Raw genomic sequence first — 12,859 nt, 5'->3', positions numbered from 1 at the left:
ATATATATATATATATATATATATATATATATATATATATATATATACATACACACACACACACACACACACACACAATGGAGTATTACTCAGCAATCAAAAAGAATGAAATCTTGACATTTGCAACTATGTGTATAGAACTGGAGGGTATTATGCTAAGTGAGATAAGTCAGTCAGAGAAAGACAAAAATCATATGACTTCACTCATATGAGGACTTTAAGAGACAAAACAGATGAACATAAGGGAAGGGAAACAAAAATAATATAAACACAGGGGGACAAAACAGAAGAGACTCATAAATATGGAGAACAAACTGAGGGTTACTGGAGGGGTTGTGGGAGGGGGAATGGGCTAAATGGGTTAGGGGCACTAAGGAATCTACTCCTGAAATCATTGCTGCACTATATGCTAACTAACTTGGATATAAATTTAAAAAAATAAAAATTTAAAAAAATCATCCTTCTGTCCAAGCCCAAAGGGGCTAGTCTCTTCAGACAGAGTAAGAGACTATTCTCATGGCTAGAAAGGTTCAGGGTCACTTGGAGGTACAAGATTATCAGTTTCAGTTGAGCTTACTCAAATGTCCCTCTTTCAATTCTCATCAAAATTCAGTATTCTCAGTTTAAGAAACAAGTGAATCAAACCTTTTTCTTTTCTCCCTTCCTCTCTCCAAACACAAAAATTAGTGATTTCCTTTGTGTGGAGTGTCTGGCCTTAAATTATTTTTTATTTGTACATGACCCTCCATAGAATCAACATTTTTACATTCTTATACTACATCATGCTATATAAGAGTAAATTTTAAAATTTTTAGAGGAAAAAGCCGTGTATCTAATGTCTCTCTCACAGAAACATAGGTTTCTGTGGAAAGAGAATGGATTTATGAAGGGAAGATTACAATTGACCTTTCAACACATTTATGTGCAATTGCATTCCAAAGTAAATGAATGTACCATTCATTGGTGTCATATAATCATGGGTTCAAATATTGGATCAATCTCTTACTAGCCATAAAATTTTGAGCAACTCATTTAGCTTTTCTGCATATATATACAGCTTTGCTTTCTTCTGCAGAGTAGGCGTTTATCTTGTCCTATGTGTTCTTCTGCTATCCTGAGTTTGTTCATCATGTTCCACCAGAAGAGATTTTGACTAGCCTTGGGGGATCGGAAGAGATGGCCACTGGGATGGAGTTTAATAACATTGCGTTCGGAGCATTTATTTGAGTATGTGTTCTCCATACCACCCCAGAGATCAATTAACTACAGATCTTTGAGGTTTGGGTGATACATTTCTTTCTCTTTCAAAAAAGACCCTCAAGGGCAAATGTAATGAAATATCTCCAAGGAGAGAGGAAAAAAATCTCTCTCAAGTTCATTTCCAATCCCAGCTTTGAAACATTTTCAACATGACCCCAACTGCAGATATTAGCAGATACTAGAGGAACTTCTTAAAGATTATATCTCTCTCTTCTCTCTGTATATTTTTCTCTCCTACTTTTCTGCTCACTAACACACATTGTATGCATCAAGTGGATATTTTTATCTCCCCTGAGCAAACCAGCTCCAAGCTTGCTCTCCCAGCTCATTAGCACTTTGGGGATTGAAAGCAGTTACTGAAGCATGATTAGACTCCTTTCAACACAAAACTCAAGACAGGTATCAGCTAAAGGACAGACAGACGAGAGGAAGAGGGTGAGTTCAGTCATTCATCTTTTATTTTTTTGTCTTCTTGCTTTATAGAGCACTTTAGATCTACAAGACTATACAGATGACTAAGTTCCTTGGATTTTAGTTTTTCTCCATGTACTCTCAATTCTGTCTTTTCCCCAATTCAGCCACAATCTTACCTTACCCCTGCTTTGGTGGGCTTCCTGGACTATGTTTGAGCCCTTGCAACTAGAAAGAGAAATTAAGAGGAAATGAAATTTTGAAGGAATTGTTATGCCCTCGAACAGAGATCCAGTTATTAATAAGTGGTTTGAAAATCAATTTGGAAGGGCTGTGATTGGGGCAGACTTTACATAGCAGATTTTCCAAACACCACAGAGACCTCTCACCTCTAAAACCCTCTCTCTCTTTTCTAACTGGTGGCCTGAACTTTACCATCTGAATCTTAATTCTTGGAGTCAAGCTTTGGTGCTTTTTGAATGCTCACCTTATGTCAAGAGGGACTCTTTCATTTCCATCAACTATTTGTACATTGTAGGACAATTTGTACATCTGTAGGACAGACCTGGAAGAAGATCTTGAGGGATTGGGCTCCTGCAGCAGTGAGAGGAGGAGGCATCATGAAGTGGAGGACAGAGCCCAGGGCAGGAATAATGGGCAGATCAGATGATCCACACCTACTCCCCAGTTTGGCCGAAACTCTTGTCATTACACCATTTTTTAATTCCATCACCAACTATTCTGTTAAGCTCGGACTAAGCAGACTTAGTACTGTCTTGCAGATATTTGATAAAAGATGAGCTGAGTTGTAAATCAACTTTATCAGTTCCCATCAATTCCTGAGTGTCTTCTGTGTGCAAGGTACTATTCTAGGTGCCTGATTTTGCTGGCTTATCATATCTTCACAATGGCCTCAAAGACTAGTGTTATTCACAAAGATGCAGTTCAGCATCTGTGAGTGCAGTTTGGTCACTGAGCCTCCCAAACTCTCCTTTACCAGCTGCTATTGTTTATACTTATAGGATAGTAGGGAGTCTAGACTCAGACCAAAATGAGCCCTGCAAGTCTGCTGTGAGTGAAGATTTTCTTTCTCTGTGAAAAAAAAGAAGAAAGTCCTCATGAGCAGAGTTCAGTGGCATAAAGTGCTCCCAAGAGCCCTTAAATACCTTCTGTTTAATGTTCTAGAGTAAGATTCAGGGCATCCATGGGCAAGAGTGAAACTCTGGGTATGCTTTTTCTCTTGTTCAATTTGTCCAGATTCACTTTCTGTTTCTGGGAATGGTAAATTTCATTCTTAAATGTGGAAGTTCTCCCCACTGATGGCAACATTCAAACAGACTTGCAGTTGACCTATCAACCCCTAGATCATTAAATTCTTCAACCCCTCTCCTAAACACTTGTTACAAACCTACATGTCCCATCAGTGAACTCCTCAATTCAGTAAGGTTAAGCACATTTCCCCCACCTAAGGGGAAGAGTTTCCAAATAAGACCCAGTTCCTTAAAGAATTCTTTAAGGAATATTCACTGCTGATAGCATTCACAGTCCCAATTAAGCAAAGTCTTATCTCAAGACCCATGAGCCTTGTGCACATTATCTTAAGCAACCCTTCAACAACTCTGTGAAGAAGTCACTGTTATCCCCATTCTCTGTTCTACAAACGGAGAAACTGAAACTCAGAAAGCCTAAATGAGTTGCGCAACATCCCACAGCTGGCAAGTGGCAGAGTCAGGATGAGAGCCAGGCTTGTCCCGAAGCCTACCCAGAATTATAACCACCACCTTACTCCCCTCCTTTTCCTGATAACCTGAAGAGGTGCCCCCCAAAAGACCTTGAATCACATTGCAGACCTCAGGTGTCTACCTAAGGGCAGAGCTCATGTGAATGGCTGAGTGCTCCAGCAGAGCTGTTTGGTGTTACTCACTGATGGTTTGCTCCCCTCTCTCTTTTTTTCTCCCTTCCCCTATGTTCATCTGCTTTGTCTCCTAAACTCCACACATGAATGAAATCATATGGTATTTGTCTTTCTCTGACTGACTTATTTCACTTAGTATAAAACACTCTAGCTCCATCCACATTGTTGCAAATGGCAAGATTTCATTCTTTTTGATGACTAATATTCCATCATATATATACATATATATTTATATATACATACCATATTTATACATACTATATATACACTCATATATATACATTATATAAACACATACATATTATACATTATATATACACATTATATATACACATATATTATAAGTATATATTTATATATACATACTATATTTATAGTAGCATTATCAACAATAGCTAAACTACAGAGAGAGCCCAAATGTCCAGCAACTGATGAATGGATAAAGAAGATGTGGCTCTCTCTATAGTTTGGCTATTGTTGATAATGCTACTATAAACATTGATGTGCATATATCCCTTCAAACCTATATTTTTATATCCTGTGGGTAAATACCTAGTAGTGCAATTGCTGGGTGGTAGGGTAGTTCTATTTTTAATTTTTTGAGGAACCTCCATACTGTGTTCCAGAGTGGCTACACTGGTTTGCATTCCCACCAACAATAAAAAAACAATTTGCCAAATCCTCCCCAACATCTGTTGTTTCCTGTGTTGTTAATTTTAGCCATTCTGACAGGTGTGGGTGGTATCTCATTGTGGTTTTGATTTGTATTTTCCTGAGGATGAGTGATGTTGAGCATCTTTTCGTGTGTCTACTAGACATCTGGTTGTCTTCTTTGGAAAAATGTCTATTCATGTCTTCTGCCCATTTCTTAACTAGATTACTTGGTTTTGGGGTGTTAAGTTTGGTAAGCTCTTTCTAGATTTTGGTACTAACCCTTTATCAGATATGTCATTTGCAAATATCTTCTCCCATCCCACAGGCTGCCTTTTAGTTTTGTTGATTGTTTCCTTCACTGTGCAGAAGCTTTTTGTCTTGATGAAGTCCAACAGTTGCCCTTGGATTATCATTATTGTGCCAGGTCTACTCTTCTCCTTGTGGTCCATGAGAAGCATGTCCACAGCTAAGGCCTGGAATAGCTCTTCAGTAACCATGTTCATCTTCCTGGGATTTGCAGACCATCCAGAACTCCAGACCCTTCTCTTTGTGACCTTCCTGGGTATCTATCTTGTGACACTGGCCTGGAACCTGGCCCTCATCTTTTTGATCAGAGGTGACCCCCGTCTGCACACACCCATGTACTTCTTCCTCAGCAACTTGTCTTTCATCGACATCTGCTACTCTTCTACAGTGGCCCCCAAGATGCTCACTGATTTCTTCCAGGAGCAAAAGACCATATCATTCTTGGGCTGTGCTGCTCAGTTTTTTTTCTTTGTCAGTATGGGTCTCACTGAGTGCTTCCTCCTGACTGCCATGGCATACGACAGATACGCAGCCATCTCCAATCCCCTGCTCTACACAGCCATCATGTCCCAGGGCCTCTGCACACGCATGGTGCTTGGGGCATATGTTGGTGGCTTCCTGAGCTCCCTGATCCAGGCCAGCTCCATATTTCAGCTTCACTTCTGCGGACCCAACATTATCAATCATTTCTTCTGTGACCTCCCTCCAATACTGGCACTTTCTTGCTCTGACACCTTTCCTAGTCAAGTGGTGAATTTTCTCGTGGTAGTCACTATTGGGGGGACATCGTTCCTCATCCTCATCATCTCCTACAGTTACATAGGAACTGCTGTCTTGAAAATCCGTTCAGTGGAAGGCCGAAAGAAAGCCTTCAGCACATGTGCCTCACACTTGATGGTGGTGACTCTGTTGTTTGGGACGGCCCTTTTCATGTACCTGAGACCCAGCTCCAGCTACTCGCTTGGCAGGGACAAGGTAGTGTCTGTGTTCTATTCACTGGTGATCCCCATGCTGAACCCTCTCATTTACAGTTTGAGGAACAGAGAGATCAAAGATGCCCTATGGAAGGTGTTGGAGAAGAAGAAACTGTTTTCCTAGTTCACGACTGAAAATATATTTCTCCAGAGACAAATGATCTCTGGCATCTACCTCCATCTCTGACATTGACAAGGGAGACATCTTGTGTGCATATTTGAAAATGGAGGCTCCTCCCACCAGATTTCTCTCACCATTCCTCATGGCCATCTGCCTACTGACCCACCATGGATAGTCAAAAGGAGGAAGAGATTACTTCAGCAAAAACATCACCCCAGGATACCCAATTGGTATTACAACAACCACCTTTTATTGGATGCTTAATGAGTACCAGACACAAACGTTATTTAATTAAATTATGACACACATAGCACCGTCCCCATGTTATAAATGAGGAGACAGAGTCCCAGCAAGGAAGACTGACTTGCCCAGGACCATACAGGAAAAGGTTGAACCCATTCAGACCCAGGTTTTCTGAACTCCAGAGCCAGTGCTCTGCCCAAATGCTACCTTCCACATTCAACAACAAACAACCTTGAAGTTGTACAAGTGTATGACTCTTGTTACTGGCATATGGCAGAACCCAAAAAGATACACTATGTATGGTTGAGGTAAATGAGAGGAATGATACCTACTCCATTAAACACTCTTCCAAGACCTCCCTGTTGGATTCCCATTACAGCTACTCAATAATTTGCTAACACTGAAGGACAATACCCTTTGCCGCCATTTTTCTCTATCTCCACTACATTGGGGCCTAGAAATTCTGAACTCAACGGAATCACATCAGTGCTCTTCTTCCCAGTCTCAATCACCGAAACCACCTAGTTGGCCAGTATCTTCTAGATTTCTACCACGTCATCCTGTTCAGCACCTGACTCCATTTCATAGTATGGTCTCCTTTTCTCACCATATTCTGAGTTCTTCTTGCTCTCTTCTATTTGAACCCATTGGTCCTATAAGATCCTTGCTTCTTTCCCTGTATAGATTAGCCCTTGCAGACCCACAGTGAGTATTATTTGCTATCATCTCAGGAAGGTATACCCCAGGCTCTCACCTCCAGGTCATTACTCCTTTATGGAAGGTACTTACAGTGGCATTGATCAGCACAACCATTTCTCCTGGCAAATCCCTCTCTCATTGGTCTGTGGCTCTGTTCCCTTCCCAACACACTGACTTTCCATTCGTGCAGGTCTAGTGGATATGCAGAAAGATTTAATTTGATTTTGTTGTTCATGTAAGTGGATTAATTATTTCCTTTGTATCTGGAAGAGTGTAAAGAATGCATGGGGAAGAAAGATATCTGTGTTAGGTCTCCTGGTTTCTCCAGTCTCCTAAATTCATTCCCACCCAAGGTCAAGCAAACTTAAAATGACCCATAGAAATAACACCCAATGGTATTACCCAATGGGTAACTTTTCCTGAAGTTCCTTTATCAGTTACCTTTATGAATATTAGAACCCATATGACATCATTGTATTGGAAAGTCTGGGGATCATTTCTACTGATGGTTGCTACACCCTGGACAGCTCTAGTTTTGTGCTTCCCCAGCTGGCTGAGGATAATGTGAGGAGGTCTTTGTGATTATTTAAAATGTAAGATCCAATGGAGGGGCCAAGAAGAGCAGACCTCAGGACCAAAAAATAGATTATTCCTTTGAAGCTTAGCATTGATATGCTTGAATTCTGGGGTTTTTTTTAATCCAAATGAATACAACTTGATTAAGGATAATTCTTTCTTCCTAAAAGAAGTGATTCAATTTATGAAAATTATGGGAAAAGGTTTACTTAAAGAAAATCTTTATTCAATATCAGATCATCTTACCTTCTTCTTTAAGTTCAAACATACACACATCCCCTTTGTTTTTCCTTATGTCTTATTTTGCAACCAATCTTAGTTCATATACCATAGACCTCCACGTGACCTCATGAAGGAGCTTTACATGTAAGCTTTACACATAAGTACATGTAAAATGTGGCCTCTACATAGTTTGATCTGAGGAATCTGAGTGTATTAGTTTATTATCACTACTGTAAACTAATTGCCACAAACTAAGTGTCTTCAAACCACATACATTAATTATCTCAACGTTCTGTAAGTTAGAATTTTGAAAAAGGTCTCACTGGGTTGAAATCAAGGCATCGGCAGGGTTGTGTTCCTTTCTGGAAGCTCTAGGATAGACTCCATTTCCTTGCCTTCCCCAGCTTCTAGAGGCCACCTGCATTCTTTAGCTGGTGGTTCCCTTCCTCCATCTTCAAAACCAGTGATGTCACATCTATGCTGAGCTGGGAAAGGTTCTCTGTTTTTTTTTTTTAAACTATGTGTTTAATTTTAATTCCAGTGCAGTTAACATACAGTGTTATATTAGTTTCAGGCGTACAATACAGTGATTCAACAATTACATACATTATTCAGTGCTCATCATGATAAGTGTACTCTTAATCCCCTTCACCTATTCCCCCATTCCCTCACCCACCCACCTTCCCTCTAATAACCATATGTTTGTTCTCTATAGTTCAAAGTCTGCTTCTTGTACTCTCTCTCTCTCTCTCTCTCTCTATCTCCCTGCCTCCCTCTTTTTCCCTTTGCTCCTTTGTTTTGTTTCTTAAATTCCTCATAGGAGTGAAATTATATGGTATTTGTCTTTCTCTGTCTGGCTTATTTCGTTTAGCATTATACTCTCTAGCTCAATCCAAACTGTTGCAAATAACAAGATTTCATTCTTTCCTTATAGATGAGTAATATTCCATTATGTATGTACACACACACACACACAAACACCCTATCTATTCATCTACCCTCAAACAGTTAAAAATGAAACTACTGTATGATTCAGTAATCGTACTACTGGGTCCTTACCAAAAAAAAAAAAAAAATACAAAAACACTAATTCAAAGGGATACAAGCACCTCTATGTTTATTGTAGCATTATTTACAATATCCAAGTTATGGAAACAGCCCAAGTGTCCATTGATAGATGAGAGGTTCTCTGCCTTTAAAGACTTTTGTGATTATATTTTGCCCACCTGGATAATCCAGGAAAACCTCCTTGTTTCAAGGCCCATAATTCAATCACATCTGAAAAGTCCCTTTTGCCTGAAGGATAATCTACTTATGGGCTCCTGGTATTCAGATGTAGGCATCTTTGAGGAGCCACGCTTCTGCTTATTTAGTTCTATTAATACCTATCACTTGATTTGAGCTTATGAGGCCAGCTCTCAAAAACATTCATGAGTTCCCCATGGCCCTCAAAGTTAGTCTTTAACATGCATTATTAAGTCCCTTTTGCTTTTCAATATAGTCCTGCTTACCTCTATAGCTTTTCACCCCCTCCCTAGCACTTTGGGATCTGGACAGCACTGTCACATGACAACAACAACTCCTTGTCTTCCTCCCCCTCTTCTTCTTTTCTTCTTCTTCCTCTTCTTCTTCTTCTTCTTCTTCTTCCTCCTCCTCCTCCTCTTCCTCTTCTTCCTCTTCCTCCTCTTCCTCCTATTCTTCCTCAACTACTTCTTCTTCTCCTTCTTCTTCCTCTTCCCCTTCCTCCCTTCTCCCCCTCCTCCTTCTTCTTCTTCTTCTTCTTCTTCTTCTTCTTCTTCTTCTTCTTCTCCTTCCTATTCATCTACTTCTGCTGGTTCTTCTTCTTCTGCCTTGAGCTCTTTACACAATGAATTTTCTCTTTCCTCCATACCCTTTTCAGTTAACTAATGGCTTCTCATCTGTCAGGTCTCTGCTCAGGAAGCACTTCCTCCATGAAGATTTGCCCACCCTTTTCCCAAATCCAAAACATAATCATTTACTCAGTCGTTGCACTAACATGACTGTTTGCAATTTCTTGATCTGTAACTTGTCCTATACACTAGACTATAATTTCCTTGAGGACAGAGACTGACCCTTGTTCACTGTTGTTCTCCCAGAACCTAACACAGTGGCATATAGTAGGCATGGAATAAATATTTGTTTAATAAATGAACGATTCACTGTTCATAGTAATTTTGGCTTTTGCTGAGTATAGTGCTTATATTATTGCCTTGTGGTATGGCTAACAAGGTTTCTTATAGATTTATTTCAATGAAAGAGAGATCGAACAAAATTAGACCCCTCTTCCCATCTATTACTCTTTTTTAAAATGTTTTAAGAAAGCTTTTTTTTTTAAAAAAAAAAGCTTATTTATTTATTTTGAGAGAGAGAGTGAGAGTAGGGGAGAGGCAGAGAGAGAGAGAATCTCAAGCAGGCTCCGAGTTGTCAGCACAGAGCTGGACATGGGGCTAGAACTCAGGATACTGTGAGATCATGACCTGAACTGAAATCAAGAGTCAGACGCTCAACTGACTGAGCCACCCAGGTGCCCCAAGGGAGCTTTTAATTAAACTGCTACTCATAACAATTCAAAACTTGGTAGCACTAATTTTTGTAAGTATAACACAACTAGAGACAGTTAAAGAGGAAAGCAAAAACCAGAGCATCAGCACAAATAAAACACCCTATACATCAATCCTCAATCACTTTCCATCTTTGCTGTCTCTAAGCATCATTTATTTAAGCCCATACAGGATTGCTTAATTGCAGTGAGAGGTGTGCTACCATGTTCCTGGCTTGAATGGGCTTGCATCTTCAATCAGGTATCAAAGCACCTATTTCCCTAATCTGAGAAATCTAACCCAGTTTGTGCCCAAAAGCAAGTGTGAGCCCACCCTGAAGCTTCTTCAGCCTCCCCTGCCCCCTTTCTCTCTAACCATAGACAACAGGGAAAAGAGACGACTGGATCACAAGGTGAATCTACTGTTTCCAGAACAAAACACTCTGGAGGTCATTTTTCTCCGTCTCATGCAGAAATCTTCCCTCTCTGAAATGTGGCTCCTTCCCCTTAGAAATGAAAAGCTGACTTAACTCGGTGAGAGGACAAAGGGATTTTATAAAATATTTACAAATCCAATTTTGCCAGAAACACTTTGTGGAACATATTTAAACATTAAATAACCTATTTTTTTTTAAGTTTTGAGGCAGAGATAAAAATCTCCACTTTTTAATTTTTACTCTTTCTAGTTTCAAAATATTTTATCCTAGTTTCAAAATTCAAAACATTTTAACTCTTTGTAGTCTCAAATATGCATTCACTGCACATAATAAAGCAAGTTGCAAAAAAGTGAAGTTATATGCTTTTTAAAAGTTAAAATGCTACATGGCAATTAGAAAAGATAGATAAATATTTATGAAAGCTTGGAGTAGAAAAATCTCTCTAAACTTAATGCTCAAAGCAAACCATGAATAAAAAAAAAAGGATGGGTTTGACTACGATAGTGTTAAACTCTGTATGACAGGGGTGCCTGGGTGGCTCAGTTGGTTAAGCATCTGACTTCAGCTCAAGTCATGATCTCGTGGTTTGAATTCAACCCCTGCATCTGGCTCTGCACTCTCAGCACAGAGCCTACCTCAGATCCTCTGTCTCCCTCTCTCTATCTGCCCCTCCCTCACTCTCTCTCTCTCAAAAATAAACAAGCATTAAAAAATTAAAAAATAAAATAAAATCTGTATGACAAACAAAACATAAAGAAAATTAAAGGACCGTATGTTTAGCCAAGGAAAATATGCATGCCACCTATAGTAGACAATAGTTTTATAGGGGCTCCTGGGTGGCTCAGTCAGTTAAGCATCTGACTTCAACTCAAGTCATGGTCTCACAGTTTGTGATTTTTGAGCCCCACGTGGGGCTCACTGCTGTCAGTGCAGAGCCCGCTTAGGATCCTCTGTCCCTCTGTCTCTCTGCCCCCCGACTCTTGTGTGCTCTTTCTCTCAAAAATAAACATTTAAAAAATAGTTTAGGTAAATGTCTCTTACAAACAAAATTAGAAAAAGATAAACCAATAGAAAAAAATGGGCACAGTTATGAGCAAGCAATTCACAAAAGGAGAAACACAAATGGCTAATAAGTTGGTGAGAAAATACTTGACTGTAGTAATATTCAAAGGAATGCAAATGTGGGTGCGCCTGTTTGACTCAGTCTGTGGAGCATGGGACTGTGGATCTTGAGGTTGTGAATTCGAGCCCTAGTTCCATGTTGGGTGCATAAGTAACTTAAAAATATAATCTTTAAAAAAAAAAAAGGAAATGAAAATGTAACCATGAGAAAATTTTTTGTTAGAAAGACGGGTTAAAAGTAACCATAATACTGAATGCTAACAAAGGTACAGGAAAATGGGCCCTCTCCTATACAGTTGGTGAAAATATAAATTGTACTTTCTTTCTAAAGGTTAGTTTGGCAATGTGTGTTAAAAAAAAATCATTAAAATGTACATGCTTTTGCCCTAAGTATTGTCCTTCTAGGAATGGATTCTAAGATATTCACACACATCCAAGGATGTTTCATCTCAATGTTTTGCATGATGGCAAAAGTTGAAATGACCTTGTGGGCCTTGAAAATCAAACCTTGTTTTCTAATCTAGGTGTCTTTCTTCCCCGTAACTGGCCATAACATGAATTAAGAACAAACTTCTCTCTACCTTTTTTACGATTTATTTTAGCTATTTAAAAAATGTCCAATTCCATATTCTGTTTGTGAAGCAAGTGAATTAAAATGTTCATATTCTGTTAAATTAAAATCTGTATCAAATTAAAATTAAATATTTATTTAATATAATTAAGTGGTTTGCTAAATTAAAATTTTAATGTATATTTAACTAGTAAGTTGCTTTTCTTATGAGTCTGTCATCTTCTATTGCTTTTTATAGGCATATGCTTCCTCCATAGAAAAGATATTCTTCACTCCTGCCTTAAATACTGCACATTTTTAATAAAACCCAGAAAATATTCTAGGGAAAAAAATATTCTAAAAAAAATTTAAAAAAAATTCTATGGAAAGTCTGTGTATTTTGTGCTCTGTCACCGGAGGGAAAGGTCACAGTGTGTGCCGTGAAGAGAATATGGGCTCATGATGTAAGGACTCTAGTGCAAAGTGTCCTTCTAATTTGTGAGTGTCAATGTCCATCAAATCATCTGTGAGTGGATAGTTTGCAGGATTTAATATGTTAACATATGCAAAATGCCCAGCACTTGGCAAACAATAGAAACTCAATGCTTATGAGAATCTCTGTGCTGACAGGTTATTTGGAGGTGAAGAGGGCAGGGTTTTCTATGATCAGGTGTTTATCCTGTGCTGGATCTTTCAGATCCTCCTGTGTATTTTCCTCATGGACCACAAAGGAGAATCCCACGATTGATAATCTCTGGGGAATCTGAGAGTCTGACCAATGGGATGGAGATTAATTTACTCTGCTTTTA

The 12,859-nt window shown here is 39.1% G+C and overlaps 1 protein-coding gene across 1 annotated transcript; it reads left to right on the top strand.

The window, feature by feature from the left end:
- Nucleotides 1-4,681: 4,681 nt before the first annotated feature.
- On the top strand, nt 4,682-5,706 carry LOC125915687 (olfactory receptor 5A1). Its single transcript, XM_049621638.1, has one exon. The coding sequence runs from the start codon at nt 4,688-4,690 to the stop codon at nt 5,642-5,644; it is 957 nt and encodes a 318-aa protein (XP_049477595.1). The 5' UTR covers nt 4,682-4,687; the 3' UTR covers nt 5,645-5,706.
- Nucleotides 5,707-12,859: the final 7,153 nt, after the last annotated feature.

Source organism: Panthera uncia, chromosome D1 (assembly GCF_023721935.1).
Source record: "Panthera uncia isolate 11264 chromosome D1, Puncia_PCG_1.0, whole genome shotgun sequence".
NCBI classification, from domain to species: domain Eukaryota; kingdom Metazoa; phylum Chordata; class Mammalia; order Carnivora; family Felidae; genus Panthera; species Panthera uncia.
This window is presented reverse-complemented; position numbering and strand designations above follow the sequence as displayed.

Excerpts from the sequence above, each read along its gene's own strand:
- LOC125915687 (XM_049621638.1), top strand. The coding sequence starts at position 4,688 with ATGAGAAGCATGTCCACAGCTAAGGCCTGGAATAGCTCTTCAGTAACC.